General features: G+C 37.3%; 2 protein-coding genes and 1 long non-coding RNA gene across 3 annotated transcripts; 1 reads left to right on the top strand and 2 right to left on the bottom strand.

Moving 5' to 3' along the window:
- Positions 1-66: 66 nt before the first annotated feature.
- Positions 67-5925, top strand: LOC121949998. Its single transcript, XR_006106310.1, has 3 exons — positions 67-129; positions 3026-3134; positions 5860-5925. It is a non-coding gene; the product is annotated as an uncharacterized LOC121949998 (long non-coding RNA).
- LOC121949997 (probable polypeptide N-acetylgalactosaminyltransferase 8) lies at positions 2136-12913 on the bottom strand. Its single transcript, XM_042495892.1, has 11 exons — positions 12739-12913; positions 9256-9505; positions 7622-7788; positions 7267-7450; positions 5853-6050; positions 5175-5289; positions 4896-5081; positions 3347-3484; positions 3031-3126; positions 2410-2577; positions 2136-2270 (listed from the first exon to the last, which is right to left on the bottom strand). Exons 1-11 carry the CDS (start codon positions 12911-12913, stop codon positions 2136-2138), a joined length of 1812 nt encoding a protein of 603 aa, XP_042351826.1.
- Positions 12914-15577: 2664 nt separating this feature from the next.
- ndufa9a (NADH:ubiquinone oxidoreductase subunit A9a) lies at positions 15578-21794 on the bottom strand. Its single transcript, XM_042496203.1, has 11 exons — positions 21698-21794; positions 19871-20044; positions 19109-19206; positions 18884-18975; positions 18581-18722; positions 18328-18430; positions 17450-17520; positions 17221-17297; positions 16431-16526; positions 15961-16027; positions 15578-15845 (listed from the first exon to the last, which is right to left on the bottom strand). The coding sequence occupies exons 1-11, from the start codon at positions 21750-21752 to the stop codon at positions 15675-15677; spliced, it is 1146 nt and encodes a 381-aa protein (XP_042352137.1). The 5' UTR covers positions 21753-21794; the 3' UTR covers positions 15578-15674.
- Between the last annotated feature and the right edge of the window lie 1518 nt (positions 21795-23312).

Raw genomic sequence — 23312 nt, 5'->3', positions numbered from 1 at the left:
TGATGTCACCTGGCCTGCCGCATCCCTCCAAAAACTGAACAACTGCCGCAGCTGAAGGTTGATGTAGGCTAACAAACTAAGTTACTGTAACAGTGACGCGGTCGTATAAAGAAAAGATGAAAACCAAAGGTAAGTTTTTCTGTCTTTTTTTTTTTTTTTTTTTTAAAAAAAGCCCACATTTAACCCTTTGAAACCGGAGCAAACTAGCTTAATTTTTTTCAAAAGCGTGGGAGGCGACGAGCAACATAACAAAGAAATGACCCCAAAATTTGCACAAAAAAAATAACGTTCAAGAAAAGATAGAAACTCCAGAAAGTGTATGGTACTGTAATTAAATTTAAATATATAGGCTAAGTTAAGAGAATTAAGAGAAATATGAACTTTAGTTTTCTCTAGTTTTTGCTAATATCTAATGGTTTTAATATTCTATGAGTTTTTTAAACGACTTAGGCTACACTAACTTTCTGACTTTTTCAATGGACGTTTTAATAACACACTCTGGCTTTTTCTTACACATTTAACAATAAAATTAAAAGTCATCAGTGATATACCCTACAAAACACTCACATTACATTCAATGCATCCCATCATATTGTAGAGCAAGCCCATTCTAGCATATCTGTGGTATATTTTCCATTATTTGCATTACCAACTGACAGCTAGGAATTGTTTCTGGCAACGTAAATTTGTCAAAGCCATTGTTCACATCACACTCACTGAGGCCATGGACTTCTTCATGGCTCCCTGCAGACAATGTTGGACATGTCACACAACACTCCTTCATCCAGCATGTGAGCCACTGAGAATTACACCATACACATGGTGTGAATGACAATTTTAGACCTGATTTAGATGACAGGGAAGACGAAACCGAATGTTTTATTTTCAGTCAGTACCAAACTATTCTTAAAAGAGTTTGGTTGAGGTTTTGCTATTAAACATTGTTATATGGTTTTGTTGATTGTATGAAGAGTTTTGAAAACAACACAGTCTTGAGCATGTAGCTATTTGCTGCTTTTCAAACTGAGAAACAGTTTTTAGTGTTTGTTACTCCTACTCTCAAAAGTGACACTACTATTTTTAAGCTGTCCATCCAAACAATGTAATGACTGCAGTATCAATTCACAAATGGAAAGTGCTCAAATGTTAAGGTCCTGCATTCAAAGTATGGGAACTGTTAGAAATACTTAACCAGTTTAAAACCAATTTTCTCCTAATTTTATTTGATTATAACATTATGCAAACTGTATTTTACTTTTTATGTAATTAAAAATATATATATATTTAACTTAAATAAAAAATAGCTTTAAAAAGCCTTTCATTTGTACTGTGTACTTTGATAGCAGTGCAACGTCAAATCTAAACACAAACTGAAATTAAATAAGTTGTACTTTTGACTATTAGCAGCCAATTAATTACATTATTATTATTTACAGTAAAATGCTGTTATCCTGCACAGCTATTTAGGCTTCTTTGTGCTGATAATCAAGCAGGAGTTGAATGGATTGGGTGAGAAAATAATTTAAACTGCTCACATTATTTGGTTGATATGAAATTAAATTTATATTATATTTACAAACTCACAGTCTATTCCCAATAAAAGTTATCCTTTGGAAATGGAGTTAAATAATAGACCTGCCTCAGGGCATTTTCATACACTGTGTGACTAATCACATTATCAAAGGCTGTAGTGTGTGCAGGCTCACTGACACACCTTTAGATAGTAGTGTGATCAAAATCGCTTTAAAATTTTTTTAAAAATCTGTCAAAGAAAAAGTTGTAGCTGGCATAGCTCTGCATAATGAAACTGGTGTAGAATTCACTGATACTCGTAATGGTGGATGTTGCAGTCTGGATAACTTTCATATTATGACACATTGTGAAGGGCTAATATTGGGTGTGGTTGCTCATTTTTTTTTTTTTTTTTTTAAAATGTTGGCTCCTGTGACCTATGTAGATTAAATTATTACAAAATGCTGCACAGCATGACACAAAAACAAACTGTCAGTCAAAACTTTGCAGATTCATTTTTTTTTTTTTACATTTTGTATGAATCAATGTTTAAAAAAGTAAAATAACATCCAGTTTGTTATTGTCATTTGTTAATACATGATGACATCAGTTTGAGCATTAAATTAAAAACTTGTAATAAGATGCTGAATCCTCCAGCTCTGTCCACTGCACTGCTGAATGATGACCTCATAGACAGAGCTTTCTCCCTCTGCCACTTCAAGACATCTCTTTGTTGCTTTGTTTATGATCGCTTGTCCCTGCAAAAGTTTGATCAAGAGAGAGAAAGAGAAATTGTGAGCGTAAATGCACCTGTGTGTGTTCGGCACCTCCTACTGCAAGCATCCAGAATGTCACTGTACAGAGTTTAGAGCAAAAGGTGGCCGGCTGAGGTCTTACCTGTTTGAAGTCCCAGTGCATGTGTAGCTGCTTTAGTTTCGCCAGCTGACAGTCCTGCAGAGTGGGAGTTCTGCCCGTGCCTGGATCAACCAGGCAGCGGTTTGTGTTATAGTTATGAGATTTAATCCCCCCAATGATGATTTCACCATCTGAGTTGTAGAAGCATTGCTGGTAAAAAGGATAGATAACATGTTTAGAAAGAAATCACTGATTTTGCTTTACTCAGACTTTAATAGTCCATATCAGCCAGATGGTAATTCCTGTTTTTTTTTTTCCAAAAAACAAAAGCCAAAGTGATTGTAATTATTGAACTAGGTACTACATTACAAACAAACAAACGATATATTTATATATATATATATAAACATTCATAGTACTTTGTGATCTTAGTTTTAATAAATAGACAAATAAATGAATTTGTGTGAAATTAAAAAAAAAAAAAAAAAAAAAAACAAGGACTTTTTTTTTTTTTTGCTGTACTGGAAACATACCTAACTGTGGCATCACTGTATTGAACCGAACTGTTACTGTTGTGAACGTTATACCCCTAATTATGATGTAATATTGTGATTTATTATTATGATTTCAGTATTGTTTGTTCTCTCTGTCTCCTTAGATTACCTGTGCCTGCTCAAAGTGGCATTCATACAGGATGGGAATGTTTCCTGGAACAGCTCCCTGGTCCATACAGTGGCTCCTGAGCAGGGTGCTCTTCAGCTGTACAGGTCAGTGTCATGTCAGGACAGTTCTTTATTTGTTTTGTGGATGAGGATGAATGTTTTATTGCTATATTTAATAAAGTCATTAAAGACAGAAGTTAAATACAGATTTATGATGTTAAATTCACTGTGTAAGTATCAGGCTCACTAATATAGTACACACACTCAAATCTGAACTGTTATATCAGCAAATTAATGACTGAATGACTGTCCCTTACCACACCATATCCCAAGATGTTATCCCACGTTTCCAGACTTGTGTAAATATTATCCAGGTACCACTTGAAAGGTTTACATTTCAGCTTTTCTCTTAACCTCTTCCTCTCAGACACATCGCCAATGTCGATTCCGTGATTCTGTGTATCATATGCCATATCAGAAATATCAGAAGGTGTGTGAATTGGTATAATTATTATTAAATTATTAATTTTTAAAAGCTAAGCAAAAAATAAATGTGGAAACACCAGCTCCAATTACTGCCTTTTAATGTAATTTTTGTGAAAATTACATTTTGCCTCATCCCGCGGATAAGGTGAAAAGTAACGTCTTGAGTGGTTATAGTAGGAAAAGCACAGGTGTAACTAGTTCCAAAATAGTGTGTGTTTTTTTTTTAAAAAACACAATAATGATGGATCTGCTCTATTTATTGTCTGAGTGAGCTGTGACAGTGAGCCAGCATACAGAATACCAGAATCATACATGTTAAATAATTACTTGATATCGGACCCCCCAAGGGCACCTATTCAGTTCACTGGAATTGCTTGCCTGGCGCCTACACCAAAAAAAAAAAAAACCTCCAGGGTATGCCGCCCACTGAATACAAGCAGTAGTGTTTCTCCCCGTCAGCTCATAGACTTAACATTGTGATGACAGCATCATAGATTTTTAAACTGGCTTTCATAATGGACTTAGTTTGCAGTTCAAGGTGTCCTGGCAACAGTTTTACAGACATCTCTTTTACAGTTTGGGGAAAATGCTCTTTTTCTGGGCTGCAGGAGATTTTCTTGCTGCTAGCTGTGAGCTGTGAGTGGCCACTGAAGAAAATGGAGGCAAGACTTAATGGTGTTAATGGGGGTCTGACCAGGACCCTGAAACTGAAGCAGCTAAATGGAATTCAGCCATAATTTATTTCATTATTTACATCCGTGCTTTTCCTACTGCAACATGTCGAAATATCTGCTGTGAAAAAGACCCACTCTCTGGTGAGCTCCATTAATTTCAGGGAAATAGGCCAATAGTAAAGGATATGGATGAACAGCGAGGAGTTGAATAAGGTTCTATTTTGACACTTTTTTTCTTGCACTGTTACTACTTTTTACCAGTGGATTGTTGCCAAATGGGTAAGGTTATGAAGTGAGTATGGAGGAGGATGAGGCATGTAATTTCTTAGAATCCCTTTGAGGGTTGTGCAAGGTGTCAGAGTGTTATGGGAGAAAAAGAAAACGGCCATCAACTACTGTAAAACATTTGAAAGAAAGGGCAGAGCTGGCAGGTATTGAGAATGTGCCAGTTGGCAAATAGTGATACTCCTTTGTTTCAGCCAGGTTAGGTGACTTAGCAGATGAAATGATATTAGCATAGGCTCACAGCCAGTTGTTTAGTGTCGCCTGGACATTGAACTGCTGGCTGTGAGCCTACATAATATTTGATTTTTCCCACGCCATCGTCCAGGTTGCTTTCACTCATTCCTCAGTCAGCCACTGTATTAAATACTCTGCTGTTCATACACTAAAAATAATCTACAAGAACATAAATCATGGTGCCGACCTTCAGAGGGATGTTCCAGGCAATGTGCACGTTCTTTTTGTAATCATCCAGCCAGATATCTGCAACCCTCAAGGCGTTTCTCCTCATGGAAGGGTTGAGATCAAGTGCGTATGGTTTATGTGTCCGCTCGATGTGAGCTATCCTGGAGCAGGACACAACCTCCACACTCCCTCCACACAGCCACACCTGAGCAGTAAAGACATTTATGCCTTTATGCGGTAATGACTGTCATTTGCATTTCAATCTTGAAATAATTAAAATTCTGTGCCAAATTCTTACACGAATCCCAAGTTCAACATTTTCTCCTCCATAAACTGTCATTCCACCATCAAGCCCACCGATTTCTCCGAGGAAGCTCCTGTCAGCAGCAAAGATCCCCATAACAGAGGGACTCCTGCCCAAAACAAAGACAGCCACCGGTCTCGTGCAAAATTTGTATTGCATAAAAATATGCTTTTTAACATTGTGCATTCTGTTTTCACATGCTGTTATTTTGTTACTACACAAAGAAATTTCAAGAGGAGCACCCTAATAAAGGACATGCAGACTGATTTATGTCCTGAGGAAAATTCCTTGTATGATCAATCACTTAGTTTGAGATAAGTTTGCTAATAGCCAGTCTTTTTTCACAGTTACTCTTTGTTATATTGTTGCCTGAAACCTTTTACTTTTGAAAAAGGGATTTAATGATATGAAAAACACAAATGTCAAAGGTTTTTATCACTCTTCCCCTATAACATATAGAACAAATTTACTGTGATATAAATCTAAAAAGTGTTAATTAATAAATAAAGAACATAACATTAGACACAGAACCAAGAGCACTATGGTAAAGGATTCGATTTTGCACCAGCTCTTTTACAAATGTACACAAATACGAGTGCATTATAGGATCGGAAACAGACGGATGCTCTTTTGTCTAAGCATCAAAAGTAAAATATTGTGTGTTCCACCTACTTTCCAGGCTGCGATTCATCCGCCATCTTCAACCACTCTGGCCTGAAGGACTCATACATGCACCACAAAGCCCAGTCAAAGCCGTGAGCAGCCGTGGCATACTTCTCCACATGTAGGTCATGAAAATGGACCTTATCAAATACAGGGGACACCACTACGGTCCTGTCGGCTTTAATCCTGGCCAGCAAAGGTTCTGCCCTGGTAAGAAAAGCATAATGAATCATTCCAATCACGTATAGAGGGGTTGGTGAAATAAATATTTTTCAGCAGTAATTATGTAGAATTATATTCTAACAGTAACTTAAAGGTGGAGTCAGCAATTCTGGAGAAAGATACACCCCTCCTGTCATGTGGCAAATTTACAGTTCCTCTCAATTTTAAGGCTCTTCTCTTTATACATCCATGGCATTTTCCCTGTTCTCTGCATGAGCACATATGCCCCCTGTTGTTGACTGACTGGAATCGTGCTGTGTGGCTCAGTGTGAGCCACTTTGTTTTATTCCCATTTACAAAGCCAGGGATGTGTGTTTTTCAGCATGAACAGAGAACAGCAAGCAGACTACACAGAGATATTTGTTGAGTTTGACAAAAGTGTTTTAAATTAGAATCACTAACTGCAGTTCATTTACTGTTTGTTTACTAAGATCCCCATCAGCCTCTGTGTTAAACAGCAGCTACTCTTCCTGGGGTCTTCATTATTTTCATTAACAATATTTCGTTTACTAGATTACATAAATGCACTTCCATAACATTCATACTCACAGTTCAACTAAACACACTGTAACACTAACACAACACACAAAAATTAACACAAACTCCAAGACTGTCTAATACAAACAGTAGCTCTACACAATAATTTATCTCTTCAGTAGTTGAGAAAATAAAGTACCTGAAAACTTATCGATTAAATTACAAGAAAAACTAGATACGTATCTCAAAATCCATTTAATATATTCAAGACCAGCAAAAGTATATACCGTACAATATAGTGTTCTAGACAATTCCTTGTGTAATTAAATACAGTCTTTTTGTAAAAACATACTATGATGACTGCCGAGTAGTGTAAAGATATCTGCCAGAAAAAAATGGCAGTTGACTGTAAAATATTTCTGGAGTTTTAGTTGTGATAATATTTTTAATAAAACTCACAAGAGAATAATGCAACTTACTGTTCACTCTTAACCAGGCCAAACAATTACTCATCACACTTACTCTTGTTCTGTCTGGGCAGCGAAGAACGATGTGAGCTGCTTCGTTCTGTGCTACTTGCAGTCTATTCAAATTAGTTTCTGTTGTGTTTGACCAAATAACTGAAGGATTATCTAACTGTGATAATACTAATGTCTGGACTAATCGTTTTATCAACCAGCAAAGCATTAAATGCTGTTTTCCTGAATTTGAAACATGTACATACCATCCAACTTGGGCTTCAATGTGGGCGTCCAAAATGGCCACAACATCAGCTGTGGCGTGTTCCCAGCCTGAGATGCGGGACTGGGACAAACCCATTTGCCGCTCATGCCACACTCTCTTAATGAGTCCAGGCCTCTCTTTGTCAATCTGACCCATGTAGTCCTGTATCGGTTTTCCAAGGTCATCTGAAAATGTAGTCCACAGTCAGATTTATAAATAAAGGAGTACAGAAGACTAGAACAGCTGTATGGATTATGACAAAGAACTCTATGTAGCAGTGAGTACCAGACTGATACGTGCAGATCAGTAAACTGTGACATCATCATGCTTTATTACAAGTGCATTATAAAACTCACTGTAAGTGCTGTGGTCATCCACGAGGATGATTTCCCTCAGCAGGTGTTTTGGAGTGTGGGTGATGATGCTTCGTACTGCCCTTTTAATGACCGAAAGAGCCTCATTTACATAAATCAGTACCACGCTGACGGTTGGCAGGTCCTTGGGATAATTCTTCGTCAAACATCTACATGGTGTAAAATGTAGTGGCAGATGTAAAAATTGGTTAATTCTTCAGTCACTTGGGTCTCAAGCAGAGGCAAACTGCAGACAGATTGAAAGGATGTCTTCATATGTCATGTAGCCTGGGGTGCATAGATGCTGTCCATGCTGCATCATGGACTGTGGGGTGTAATAACAGTTGTTGGAGCGGGCTTGACAAAAAGAAGAGGAAGGGACTGAAAATCGGTGTGAAAACGTGTACACAAATATGATGGCTTACAAAGCAATAGAGAGCAGGGCTATTCAATTACAAATGCAGTTGGGCCAGATTTTAAAACCAGCTGGTTAATGGGCCATGATCAGCAGCATTTAAAAAAAAAAAAATTTTTAGCTTTTGGCAATTACTGAACTTTAAACAAATGCAAATGAATGCAATAAAAATAGAAACATTTTCAATCAAGGTCAAGGAGTTGTGTCGAGGAAATGTTTTTTACTACTGTTCAACCGCCGCCCAGATATTTTCAAAAAGCTACTAAGCATTCTCAGAACTGTGTCACAAGAAAAAATGCTGATTTGTAAAAGATATGATTGGCGGCATTACTATTCTGATCTGTACATCCTGTCCAAATGGTACTGCACATGTTAAACTCAACTGGGATGAGAAGCAAGCGAGATGGCTCACTTGTTATCTCATTCCAGACACTTTATGTTTACATATTTTGCAATACTGGTACATCAGATTTATGTATGCTGGGCCGCTCAGAGGTTGCCTCTGGGACAATTGCAGGTCGCCAATTGAAAAGGCCTACAATTACAGTTGTTCCGACACTGATCCAAATGCTTCTGATACTGCCTAAAATGCTGGATAAGGTATTGGCAAACTAGCTTATGCAATGATTGGTTCCCACGTAATTTGTCAATTAACTTAAAAGTAGTCTCACACCTGAATAAAACAGCAGCTTTCACATACATTAATTCTTCTTTGACACTTTAAAATAGTAGCCTGCACAGTCCCACCAATAAAACCGCAAAGTGTTCCGTATGCAAGGCTTTAGTTTCAGGGTAAGGAGTATACAGCTTTTTCCTCCCTTTCTTTTATTATTGGCTAACACCGAGGTTCAGGGAGGCTGTCAGTATTGGAAAGGCTACAATGGTATTAAAACATTAGTCTAGGTTAGTTAGCGTTAGTCTTGACCTTGATAAAAGGTGCCATCATGTGACAGTTAGCTTGTAATATCATGTTGAATGCATTCATTTCTGGCTAAATACTGCTCTGGCACACTTAGTTAAATACTTGACATGCAACTTATTTCTAATCAGCACTATTTTTAGTATATAATTTATTAGCTTTTCTGCAAATAAAAGAGTTAGTTCTTAGTAACTCCCATCAGACAGAGAAGACGTCAGATTACTGTGCATGCAAAGTTCAGGGAAAAAAAAAAAAACCAAACCCTCTTTCAAAATAGTTAGAACCATTATAAACAAACGTTACCTGCTGTCTCTTGTATCTGGAAGCTTCCTGTCCAGTGGCAGCCGGTTACTCAGAAAAACATTGTATCCATAAATCTGAAACAGAGCTTCAGCCTCCTTTTGTTCCTCTTTTGACAAGCCGTCGCCCCACTCAGCAAACAGGATGGAGTTTGGATATAACTTTGGTATAACGACCTTCTCTTTTTCTTGTTTCACATTTGGAAAAAGTTCATTGTTGGAGCTCTTTTGACCAGAAACTTCTATCAGATTTGCTGTGGTGCACGAGTGTTCATAAAAAGACAGACAAGGTTGAAAATGAGTTTGCCAGTGTATAAATTTGTTTGGTAATGTAGCAGAAAAGATTCAAAAGCTTATCAATGCGTTATACTCTTCTAATTCATATTAAAATTAGTACAAAACATCTTTCCATATAGTTTTATTTCCTTGTCCAACCCAGGCATGCATTCTCCAGTTTTTTTTTTAAAAAAAACTTTGCCTGGTGTTTATCTGCCGGTTTGACTACTGAATTGTTTCAGTCTTCGACATAAGACACAGTTTTCCAACTACAGCATAAAAATGGACATGTATGGTGACTAGCTAGCAATGTATCTACAACCAACCCCCCAGGCTGAAAAAATAAGCCAATGCAAGAGTGCCAATGGCCTCAGTTCATCAAATGGCCACCTGAGGCTGGCCTAAAATGAATTCCTAAAACACTCACATGTTAAAATACCCAACAGCAGAAGTAAACATGTTTACAGTCTGGTACAAAAAAATTTTGGTCTCACTTGCTAATTTCAACATTCATGACAACTTTCTATAACTCATCTGTTTACATTTTATTAATGCCCCAAAATACTAATTTAATTAAAGTGTCCTCAGCTTCCTGTCAGATCCGCACCTCGCTCCTCCACAGCTCCAGCCTCTCATCCAAATACGCTCACTTCTGTTTTAAAAAAACCCCAAGATGGCGACGGCCAAAATGCCAAATTCAGGGCTTCAAAACAGCAGTCCAAAAAAAAAATAATGGATGATGTCACAGTAGCTGCATCAGTTATTTTATACAGTCTGTGATACAACCGTCTCTTTGTGTTGTGAAAGTTAAATTTTAAAGCTTACCAGGAACTCCAGTTCTTTCTGTTTTCCGTCAGTTCCTTCTTTCCAAGCCTCAGGATACACGCATATTTTTCATTAAAATTGAAACATTGTCGACCAGGGCCGACACATCATCGCATAATTTCACTTATATTTCTTTCCTTTTCGTTTTGTGTTTAGTCCGAACAGCATTATAGTCTATAGCATAGACAGTGGGAATTCTAATTGGCTGAAATGTCTTTAATTATGTCTGCAGTTGGCAGGATAAGTGGCAGGTTTGAATGCAGGACTTAAACTTGTCAAGTTGCTTTTACTTAAAGAATCTCAACACATACAATATAATAGCTGTTTAATTATATGTTATGAAAGCCCATTTACAGCCCTAATTCCCCAAAAAATTGGGGAAAATGTAATTTTCTTCCTCTGCATTGTACAATGTTCATGTAAAATAATAAAAGTACAGTCACCTCATAATCATATAGGTATTTCGGTAATACAGTACACCTTTACTAGTGACCTTATGCTCCTCATAAACAATACGTGTGGAAATCTAGGGATGGGGTGTGTGAAGTAATTTCATGTCTGTGCCGTTGTAAAATGTATTATGAATAGCTGAAGCCTGTAAATTGTGTGCAGCAATGCCAGTCAGAGCAGTTAACAATACGCACATTTCCTCAGGCTGATGACACTGTCACTAGTAACCTTACCACAGATCTTGTCTGAGCACCATTGTCTTAAATCATTTTATTGAGCAGTCTCAGAAGTGTCACCAAATGAATGGACTTCCCTTATTTAACAGGAAATGACCCCTTAAATGTTTTTCGACACTATTTGGTTCTAAGATTAAATGTATTTGAACATAAGGCCCAATGGACTGGTGGCCATTTTGGATTTGACCTCTTAGGATACTCCAAGGTCAGATCTTACTTTCCTCCACATCTGAAAACAAACACTATGGTATGCACAATTGTTGTGATTATCTACTGATGGGATTTAAAAGAAGTCCTTAAAGTCTGTGTAAAGTGATAATTAATATCTGTTCTGAGTTTGTCACATCACAGAAAGATGTGTTATTAAACACCTGACCAAATTTGAATGACATGATTGTCTGATCTGAAATGCTGCTATGGCTTTAGGCCCACCCAAAAAATCTTAAAACAGGAAAATGGTGAAAAAACAGTCAACCGGCTAACTCCATAATTCAGTATTATATAATAAAGGGTCTTTGTAACATGTTTTTAACAATCTGTTTCCAACATTTAGAATGTGTTTTGAAACAAATCTCTGAATTCACGTACACAAACTTTAAATCTTGAAGATATTTGGGGTTCGCTCGTGAATCTTGAGAAAAAATGTCACTTCAGCAATTATTGACCTCAGTTCCCAAATGCTTACTGAGTGTGGTTAAAAGCAAAGATGATAGTCCCAACTTTTTTGGAACATATTGCATGCATCAAATTCAGAATGTGTATATTTACAATAAACAATAAAATGTATCAACCTGAATATTAAATATATTGTTTTCACTTGAATATAGGTTAAAAAGAATCTACAAATTATTGCACTCTGACGTTTTACACAGTAGCTGTACTGTACCTTGGGAGACAGAGCCTTTGCCATTGCTGCCCCAACCCACTGGAGCTGCCTCCCTCTTAACATCCACAACTCAGACCCACTCCACTCATTTAAAAATAAACACAAAACCCGCCTTTTCAAATCTGAACTGCCATATCCTCCACATTTTGTTTTTGTATTATGTTCTTTGTATTTGTTCTTCTGTTTTATGTAAACGTCTTTCAGTATTTGTTTTCTTAATGCATTTTATGTTAAGCGTCTTTGAGTACCTAGAAAAGCCCTATAAGTCCTATCTATTATTATTATTGTTGTTGTGATTCAGCACATTACATAAAATTTTATCAGAAAATAAAAAACAAACAACAGGGTGCTGGTGTACAAGAAGCATCTCTAAACAGCTCAACTACTCAGGCACCAGCTGCCTGAGAAACAACTATAATGTCTGGCCCAGTACCGCCAACGTTTCTGGGTGTCAGTGTGTGATTGTCATCAAACTGTCCAAACAAAGCTCTGCTGTGAGCTAAAAGTGTTCACCGACAGTTATCAATATAGACGCTACATAGCAGTAAAATCTAATGCAGCTACGTTTTAAGGTGATTGACTTGCACTTAAACAAATATTAAAATGTGGATCTTTTTTAATATAAACTCTGTTCTCTCCTTTAGCTTCACGACTCTTTGCAATGAAATTGTCCTCCTGTTTATTTACTTTAGATTACAAATCTTTAATATAATAGATTTTCATCATCACAAATCCATTGTAATACAATAACAAAGCCAAAACTACACACTAGACCTTCAAGTCTTTTTGAGGTTGCGTCTGAATTGGTACTCACCCAGCTTGTTGAGGGTCTCTTCAATCCTGTCCAGCTTCCTCCTCACAGCCTCTTGATCTGTGACTCCCTCTGGAAAAGATTTGCCTGTATGCCAACTGCCGATCATGTAAAAAATGATATTTAGGCAGAATAAAAAAGCTCCAAGTATTCCAGCTCTTCGCACATATGTCTTCATTGTGGTTTCTCACACTGGATCACTTTGATCTCGTTGTCCTCTATGCTGCAACTTAACAGCTCAGACTGAACAATAAATTACATCTTATCTCAAGTTAGTTGTTAGGACAAACATCCAGCCCATCCCACATGAGATAACAAGACCAAATACAAAACACACATCCTCCGTTGAACCATGCATAACAAAAACAGAGCAAAAAATAAAGAAATCAAGTGACTCTAAATATTTAATATGTGAACTGCCAACTTGATCTTTGTGTATCATCCATATTTACAGATTATCTTATCTTATTATTATCTTTAAGATAACAGTTCCTACCACATGCATGTTAAATGACTTTCAGTTTACAGTTGTGTATCGCCTGGTTAAATTAAACAAAAGAGCATATTGAATACTGCTGACATAAGAACAGAGTCAACACACTGCTTTTAAGGGAAACTACAGTACCGAGATACAGCCTAATAGTAGCTCGCTGACTTGAGGGTGGAGAGGTCGACTAACCCTTTAAAGCTAACAGTATAATGGAGGTTTCAAAGTACACATCAGGATTTACTGCATCTGCAAAGCGCACTCAGTGGCCTCTGATTTGAGCATGCTTTATTGTTTTACAAGCATCTAGTTACTTTGGCATCAGTGACATTGTAGGTCAGTCTTTGTTACTTGTTTAGACTATAAATATTTGACAGATTATGGTCCTATCTATAGTCTGGTCTGTTTTTATTCTTCCATTTTAGCTTTTGCATATAAATTATCCTTTAACATATTATTTCTCACTTCATTTGTTCATGTGATTTTTTGACTGCTTTTACTTTGCAGTTTTCTTTATGGATGAATGAAGTACTTTATGAGCTTTAGACAGCTTGAATGCTTAAATTGCTCAGGCTCTTACAGCTATTTGTGAGCACTCAGTGTGTTTTACATGATGTGAGAAAAGTGGAATTACTGTGTTCTTCTGACTAAAAGTGGATTTTAAAATACAAATACAAATGGACTTTCTCAAAGTCAGACTAACACACCTTGGTAATGCAATTGGAATTCAACCTAAGTCATGTATACACCTCAGTCAGACCAGACCTGGACCAAGCTTTGTGTGCTTAGTCCAGTTCAGTTTGCTTGTTTTTGTTTTTGAGGGGGGAAAGAGTGATACAAAACTTGCCTTGGCTTTTTTTCCCCTAAATTTTGGCTTAGGTGAGGGATATTCAACTTTTAATGATAGTATGTATTTATTTCAAACAAAAAAGGCTGCTGTGGACGATTGTGTACACAATCTTTGAATATTTGCCCGTCTTAACAGTTGATGAATACTGATAAATTTCTCCTTTGTATCAAGATCTGAACCCAAACTTGACCTCTCCAGTACATTAATATTGTTGTTAACAAAGTTTGCCACCTTCCCCGGGGGGCAATTTTCCTGCAGACTGCAGCAGGGTGCAGTATTCTCTCAGCATGAAACACAGAGGGGATTGTGCATTTTTGTGTGTCCTGCAGTACAACAATAAAATGTCAAAGTCCAAAGGGCTGAAAACTCTATAGATGTATTACATGAATGAATGAGATTTCAAATATTAAAACATATTCTAAATAAACAAACAAAAGTACAGTGTCCAAAAAGCAGTAGGTAGAAGTAAAACTTCAGACATGGACAAATTTGTTGATACCCCTCCATGAAAATAGAGGAACCCACAATTTTCTCTGAAATAACTTGATACTTACAAAAGTAATTGGCATCCATTATTGTTAATTCCATATTTAATGAAAATAGACATTTACTTACATACTTTACTCTGACATACCAAAGGAACACAGGTATACATAAAGAAATTACATTGAACTTGATCAGTTTTCAGGAGGAACGCAATATTGTTTCAGTGAGCTGTAAGGGTACCAACCAGTTTGTCCACATCTGTATATCCCTACCCCTTTATCACTTTTTCTCTTTTAACACATATATAATGTCAACGAATGCTAACACGTTTCGCTTCCCTCACATGCTTTTTTTCCTTGTGTTGCAGTCACAGCCACAGGAAATGGGAGTAGGAGAGGAGGAGACTCGAGAAGGAGACGACGCTGCTAAATGAGGTCACTGGTTCCACAGCATCAGTTTGGAGTGGTGCCAGTTGCTTATGACGTGCTGCACAGCTGATTAATTTTCAAGGTCATTTTCTTGTTTGTATTTTTTTTTTTAAACTTATTTTTTTCTACTTTTTCAGTCATTTCTTCTCAAGTTGCTATTTGCCTTCTTCCCATGTTTTGGAGAAAAATCACACCCGTTTACTCTGGGGTTTAAAGGGTTGAGGATCATTTTAAAACTTTTCAGTATCTTTCATAGATAGGATCTTCTCACCCATAGGCATATTAAAGTCATAGAAAGTCACAAGGCCTTTACTGATTGAGATATGTAAATTATTTATCAAAGTCTGTGTAGGATACTTGTATGTTTCCTCACTCTAAGCCCATCCAGCAGCCTCTCTCCTTGAAGTGCATTTAAGGGATTGGAGGGTCCTCCATGATGGCGGGGGGTGAACAATTCACACAGAAAGAGAGAGCAGGCGAGGAAGCAGAAGTTCACATGATGACAAGGACCCACAGTATCGGCACTGTAATGTAAAAGTCATATCTGAAGACAACATGAAACAAATAAGAAAAAACTCAAAGCCAGACAACTTTAGAGGATTATTTTTTAATTTATGTACAGAATATAGTTAAAGACCAAACAATCAGAGGTACAGACATCCTCTGGTTTCTCGGTGCTGTTGGTAGTTTAATAGCTGACGGTCTTCGCTGGCTTTGTCTCATCAAGTTCAGCTTCCAGGTTACGGAATCGGCGATGGCGACGCAGAATCTCGATTGCCTTTTGTTCTACAGTGGAAGGAGTGATACCGAGATCTTCCAGACCAGGAAGTCCTGGATACTTCATGTCTGTTGTGTGGAACTGGAGTATAAAAGTGCATTATACAATTAGTCTTGGCTGTAGAGGCTCCACAGTCAGTGGCACAATTCTTAAAAACCTCACACTTTAAGCTGCACCAAAATTTTGGTTGTCTTACCCTGTCGACTTTGTCTGCACTTGTCCAGGGCTCAAATGGGTTCATTGAGAACATTTGAGCTGCAAAGCTGACAAGAAAAACAGGAGCAATGACATGAGTGTACGGAGGTTTGTCACACCAGCACCAGAGATACACCTGCAGAGGTTTGCATTACTAGTGGCTCTGTAGGGGAACAGTTTGATGAGTGGATTTCTGTTCTGTTAAGATGACGTGTTCATTCAGCACATGTACACCAAAAAAATGTTATTCTGCAGATTATAAAATAGAATCTGTAAGAAATAACTGCTTAATCCAATGTGTGATTATACCAAAGCACTCATGTGATTAAAGTTATACTATGCAGGAACTGTTGGTTGTTGTATTTAAACATTCTCCCCAACAAAAGTAAAAAGCCAAGCCCAAATTGGCCCAAATTGGCTGCTACCTTTCTATGAAGTGAAATGTTAAAAAAACATGTATAAAGCACTTACTGGTAGAGTGGGCGGGGCAGGGGGTAGGGCACAAAAGGTCTGTGTGCCACTGCGTAGATGTACTCGACCAGGTCATGAAGGACGTAACGGTTGGGACTAGATGGAAGAAAAAGAAAAAGAAAAACAATTAATAAAGGAGAGCCCTGATAATGTAAATATGAGTTTATGTGTATTCAAATATATGAAACACTGACAAAAAGTTTCCTCTCGGGCCACAACAAGACAGTTTCTAACTTTCACTTAAAGGCATACTTGTCTGATGTTCACACTTTTCTGTGTTCAGGGCTCTCTCTTTCCTCTTATTCTAAAACCTGCACTTAGCCTCTAAAATATTTGTTTCATAAAATTCAGTTTATAATATTGTAAAATCTACAATATGCAATTCTAAAAATGTCTGTTTATTACACTGCTGCTTATCATGCCCTGCCCATGCTCTTTTTGCTCTAAACCAAAGACAAAACAGTTGAACTTTCTTGTATGTTAAGTAAAAAAAAAAAAAAACAACTTTTTTTTCTTGCAGACAAAAACTCTAAGAACTGCAAATGAAGCATATTGGCGCTGAACGGTGACATAGATTTTTGCTTTCCCCTTAAATGTACTTCAGGTGTGGGCAAAACCAAAACAACCACTCGTGACTGCATCAGAAAACTCTTTCTTGATAAGGTCAGATTTTTGTAATTATGACTGACCTGCTATAAAATTAAATCAATTTGTGCTTTATTAAATTTCAATATTTATTCTACTCCTAGGCTCAGAGTTTGAACAAATCATTTGAGTGCTGACCACCTACCCGACTAATGCATATGTCTTTCCATTTGCATCAGGGTCTCTGACAGCGTTGATGATGGCCTTGGCCACATCCACCACCTGAGGGAGAGGAGAGATGGTTAAGTGGGGTTCACTTGATGAGCACATTCAGTGAGTAGAGTTATCCAGTTGGTATTTTTTGTTTGGACAAAATGGGAAAAGTGTAAATATTGGAAAATATTGGACTAGCTGCTTCCTTTGAACAAACTTACATGAACAGGCTGCTTCACAGTCTTCTTCCCCAAGGACATGAGTGGAATAGCGTTACCAAACCAGCGCATGTCTGAAAAAAGATTTAAGTCACACATTCAATTTTCACTAGTTAGCTGGCTCTCAGCTAGTAGCAAAGGCAACATTTTCAACATTGCAGTGATCTGAGGGGGTTAAATAAAACCCCCCAAAAATATATATCTGCTCCTATTGTACTTGTAGAAGTTGAAAAATGCAACTAATATAGAGAAGAAGCAAAATTGGAGGGTCTGTGACAAAAATGCGTAACAACCAAATCACTGAAAAACATTAACAAACGTGACTTTGTGTCACATTCCCATCACTTAGAGACTGACATGTTGGTCGATTACAAGTAGATTACAGTCTGTGACTGTTACTGACCCCGCCTCTTTCACTGACATGTTTACATGCATGCTAATATTCCATGTAAACAACATATCCCATTTCAGTATTCCAAATTAAGCCTTTTCCCGAAAGTGGACTTTTTGATAAAGACGTGGGATATGCCGATATTATTAACGATTTTGAAGCATTCTTTGGACACGTAAACAATGCATTCAGAATGTGTCTAAAATGGGATTTTTACCACAGTTTGCGACCTACAGCCTCTTGTCCGTTTACTGTGCGTTGTTATGGATATGTTTTACACAAACCAACTTGGCAACGTCTTTAAATGATCCAAAGGTCCACCAGCTGCTCCAGCCATTTCACTTTTCCGTATTTTGAAGTGATAAACGACGCGTTTAGGCCACGACCATTCATTTTCATTAGTAATGTTAACAGCGGATATTATATTATTTTTTAAAAAAGGGTGAAAATTAGAATATCTTGTGCATGTAAACACAAACAGCTGTCTTACTTGCATAATAGTTGAAGAATCTGTCCTCCCTCCCAAAAATCTCAGAGGGCTTCATGATGATCGCTTCAGGAAACTCATCTCTCACTGCTGTCTCTCCTACAGCCTTTGGTGAGGGAACATTATACTCAATAATCAATTACATTTATACAGGTTAACCTTCACTGTCTGAACATGTATACACTGTACGACAGAAACATAGATACACTAGTTTGAATACGAGAGATGTGAGGTATGTGAAGAAACAGCTCTCTACCTTGTTCCTCAGGTATTTGGACGGGCTGCGAATGTCTGCGTTGAGGTGAGACATGTGGACGAACTTTGTGATGCCGGCCTCTCTGGCTGCCTTGGCAATCTGCTGAGGGATGGTGACGAAGACATCCTCAAATTGATAGTTCCTTTGCATGAAAACAGGAGAAATACTTGCAGGTGAATGCTTACCTACACTTCACACACCCATTCGGCAATTTCCAACATTCACCTCATCTCCAAAAGCCAGCTTAAAATTCTACAGTATGTTATGTGAACAACAAAATATCTTTTTCCAGCTTGCACATACCTTGTCTCCCACTCCTCTCCCACTAGGTTGATGACAACATTAGAGTGCTCCAAAGCCCGTTTAATGGAGTCTTTGTCTCTGGCATCCCACTCCTACAACAAGACACAACAGAGACAACACATTTGCATTTTTAGGGCTCTAAATGTATATGCAGATCAGAGAGTCCACCAGTCACGAGTCTTGCAGCATTTCTGCAAAATGCCCGTTTGTCCGTATTTATCTTACCATGAAAATGAGTTGTCCAAGATCCCCCATGGGCCTTAAGTACATGATGTCATACTGATCACAGCGGTGAGGAATAATGACCTGAGAGCCAATCCGACCTGCAAAAACATCAGAAAATAAACACAATGACATTTTTGTGTCATAAAGGTAAAAAGGGGCACACATGGGTCACATTTAAGCAGAATCATTCATAAAAAGGCAACTTGAAACTTAAAAAATAGTTCAAACATCATAATTCCAACATACTTTGGCTGGTTATTATGAAACAGCTCATCAGATATTTAGCTTTACAACCACTGACTTCATTTACCCACCTCCATGTTGATACTGTCTCCTATGTCAGTTACTGTCGTATATGAAAGAAGTCTGTTCAGAATCCTCTTAGGTAACATGCTCTCAAATATCATTGTATCCGTGTGCCTGATAATTTACTGAATGCAGGTCAAGGTAACTTAGTGACAGCACTTTATGCCAACCTAACAACTTTCTTGCCAAAGAACTCGTCCAACAGGGTGCAGAAATTAGGTTTCTCACAATTTAATGGCAAGCGCATTCCATAAATCTCTGCTATGATGCTGACTACCATTCCAACAACTTAGGAGCTGCTTAATTGGATAACATGTTGACATCTCAGACCACAATACAACATGAGATCTGTAGTACAAGCACATAAAGAAAGTACTCAGTGTTTAAGAATATAAATCAAACAGTGGTGTGCAATGTATATATATTATCAGCATTCACACTATATTTTTAACTCACCCAGCCTGTTGACCACATATCGACCCACAAAGCCTGTGGCACCAAAAACCGTTGCTGCTATTCCACTGGAGGAGGAGCGTCCTCCTTTCCCTGCAGGGATGATGGCATGGTGCAGCTTCCTCTGCTGGACTGTGGTGACGGAGGCAGCTGACAGCACAGCAGGGGAGCAGCTACCTGTTGAGAGAAGACGAACACAAACAGCGTTTGATCCACACCTAGAGGTAAGATTACAGCATGCCAATTTCTCTAGGTACATTTTGCTAAAACTTTTTACCGGTTCGCATTACAATTACACCTTACTTGGTGACAGTTATGTTATTTTACATTAAAACAATTTAAGAGCATTTTTAGGTGCTCCTGAATTGTACTGCATCATACTGAGGTCTTACTGTGATTCACCTTTGTTGTTGATTCATAAATCAGCTCAACATCACCACAAACTACAGCCTCGAAAATACCAGAGATGGTATTTAAGTACCTTTATACAAGTATTGTACATAAGTACAATTTCGAGGTACTTGCTCTTCACTGGAGTATTTTCCGTTTTCTGCTACTTTATACTTAACTCCATCTTGAAGGCAAATATTGTACTTTTTATTCAACTACGTTTATTTATTAGCTTTAGTTACTGGTTACCTTACATATTCTGATTATTAATAACAAATGTAATTAACTCATAAATTATACTGTATAAATACGAATTAAGCTACCCAATATATGAACTAATTTAAATGAGCTCCACCCTTACAAGCTGCAACATTAAGGTAATGAACATATCAGTGAATACATATTCTAAAATGGGCCAAATTCTGCATCAAGAGCACTTCTACTTTTGATACATTAAGTATCATTTTCATGCTAGTACTTTTGTGTCTTTTTTTGTACCTAAGATTTGAATGGATGACTTTTATTTGTAACAGAATATTTCCGCACTGTGGTATTGCTACTTTTACTTAAGAAAAATACTTGAATACTTCTTCCACCACTACTATATCCAAAAAATACCATAGCTAAATCATCTAAATGTGTATAATACTGATCCCGACAGCGTGGCAATATGCACGTCCTTTAGTATTCTTTAATGCCACTAAATAATTTAATTGTATTTGTCACATCGTGTTTAACTCTCTCTTTACACTATAAGCTAGCCGTAGGTTTACGGTGCACAAATTGAAAACAACTACATACATCGACCAAATAAAAATCAACAACACATTGGAAAAAAAGGCATTTTAAAGACTGAATACTAATAAGATATAATACAAGTAGATGGATGTTACATTAAACAGTTTAATAAAGAAGCTGATGTGAATCGTGTCACATTGGCAGGCATGAAGTAACGCTGGCTCAGTGACTACAGACACACATTATTGTCAGCATCGTAAAAGTAAAACACAGCAGATCTGTCAGTCAGAAAACCTAAAGCTGTTTCAGCTCCTCAGTAACGTTCACGACCTATCGCGACGTTTGCGTAGCTAACGTTAGCTGTTTGTAAAAACAAGTGTTTTGAGCCACTGTAACAGACGTCTAATCTCGTCATTCTTCATTCATAAACGCTAATTCACAAAGTAATGTGGGAGGTTAAATGGTCAGGTCACGGTCGAATAATATTAGAATAATTAAAAGGTCCAAATGTAAGCCGCTTGCTAACTGAAGCTCTTGCTAACAGGTGACTAGCCGAGCCTGTTAGCAAGGTCACTGGAGCCGAGTGCGCGGTCTAACCGTGAGCCCGGGTTAGGACCACATTATGTACAGATCTGAAATCACAACATTCAACTCTAAGATGTCAATGTAATTATAAAAGTGCGACATTTCAGCGTTACTCACTTGCAATCTTTGGAAGGACACTCGCAGGACGGCTAACCAACGCTACGGTCGCCATCTTTCCGGTTACGGCAAACCGCGGGGGCCAAAATACGCACGCTGATGTGTACCGTAGTGCAGAAATAAACACAAAGCTCATACAATGAACAAATAGCGTCCTAGTAATTCAAAACAGATCCAAAAAGTGGTATGTCAACATGCAGACATAACTCAGGTTTAAAGATGGAAAATGGAAATGTTTTAGACAACATCAGAGTGAATGGGCAGCATACATTTTATGGAAAGCCTGATGGGGTGTGAAATTGAGTATTTTAAGAAAAAAAAAAAAAAAGATGTTGGAGACATATCCAGCCTCTGTTATGGTGATCAGTTAATACTTTTGTTATCACAAAAAAACAATGGTATAATTTCAAATCTGTTTGCATAATGTCACTGTCTGTTGTACAAGGCCTGCTGCACTGGGGGCAACAATATGGATTAATAAGCACTTGGACATGATAATTAATCGGTGTTATGTATGCTATGCATTGTGTTTTATGCTTCTTTATTATTAGGTTTAACTATCTTTTTAAATATTTTTTTCATGGTTTGCCTCTATACTGCTGTGCACTGCATTTTATATCAAATCAATCTTTTCTTGCATTTTCCAGCATTAATAGCTATATGCCAGTTATTATGATGGGGGAAGGCAATAGCATCAGATTAGATAGTCCTTGGAGATTAGATTTTACTCCTTGGAAAAGGGTAGGCATCTGTCAGCATTTATCTCTGTTTCCCAGTCCCATCCCTTTGTTTCTTACTGACCTTAAACTATGAAATTTGATGTGTACCGGAATAATACTAGTTTTTCAATCTGTAATTCTGAAGTTAAAAAAAACTTCAAGTCACTCCTGCCACCACCTGTTCGTAAAAATAGCAGCAGGTGGCAGCACTGTACAACATATGCAATTGGCCAATCAGAGCCTCTAATGATATATATATATATATTTATGTGTATACGAATATATATTTAGATATATATATATATATGTATATATATATTTGTTCATTTGAAGGTGGCACACTGCTTACACGTCTTTAAATATAGAGAGCGAAGTGAAAAACTGTAAATGTAAAAATAAGAATAAGATTCCAAAATAGCAAATGGAAGTTGAGAAAAATCTAATTATGTTTTTAAAATTATTTTACAGTTCTTATTATACAAATAAAACATTTATTTATCAGTTACTTATTTAGCAGCAGGCTGTTAAAACTTTTACTGCACTTTAAAATTACAAGTGACAGCTTTATAATGTAGTCTGTGGTCTTGAGTCAGATTTGATTGATTGCCTATGCCAATGATGCCTCAGTACCATGTCAAGTTAAATCGCGGAAACATTAACACAAAAGTGAGGATAAAAAACTTGAAATGTGAAAGCATATGCTTATTGAAACAACCTTTTTATTTCATCATAAAAGACAAAAAGACATAAAAATGTATCGAACTATAACAAAACTTTTCCCATTTCAGCTACAATCCACCTTCTTGGGATCCCTTGTTACTTAGTTAACAGACAGTGGGGTCTGTATTCAATTTAAATTGGATCTCTGTTGGCCACCAAAGACATGCATCAGTTGT

The sequence above is a fragment of the Plectropomus leopardus genome, chromosome 11 (assembly GCF_008729295.1).
Source record: "Plectropomus leopardus isolate mb chromosome 11, YSFRI_Pleo_2.0, whole genome shotgun sequence".
Taxonomy (NCBI): Eukaryota; Metazoa; Chordata; class Actinopteri; order Perciformes; family Serranidae; genus Plectropomus; species Plectropomus leopardus.
The sequence above is the reverse complement of the archived record's forward strand: the minus strand, read 5'-3'. Positions and strand labels throughout refer to the sequence as shown.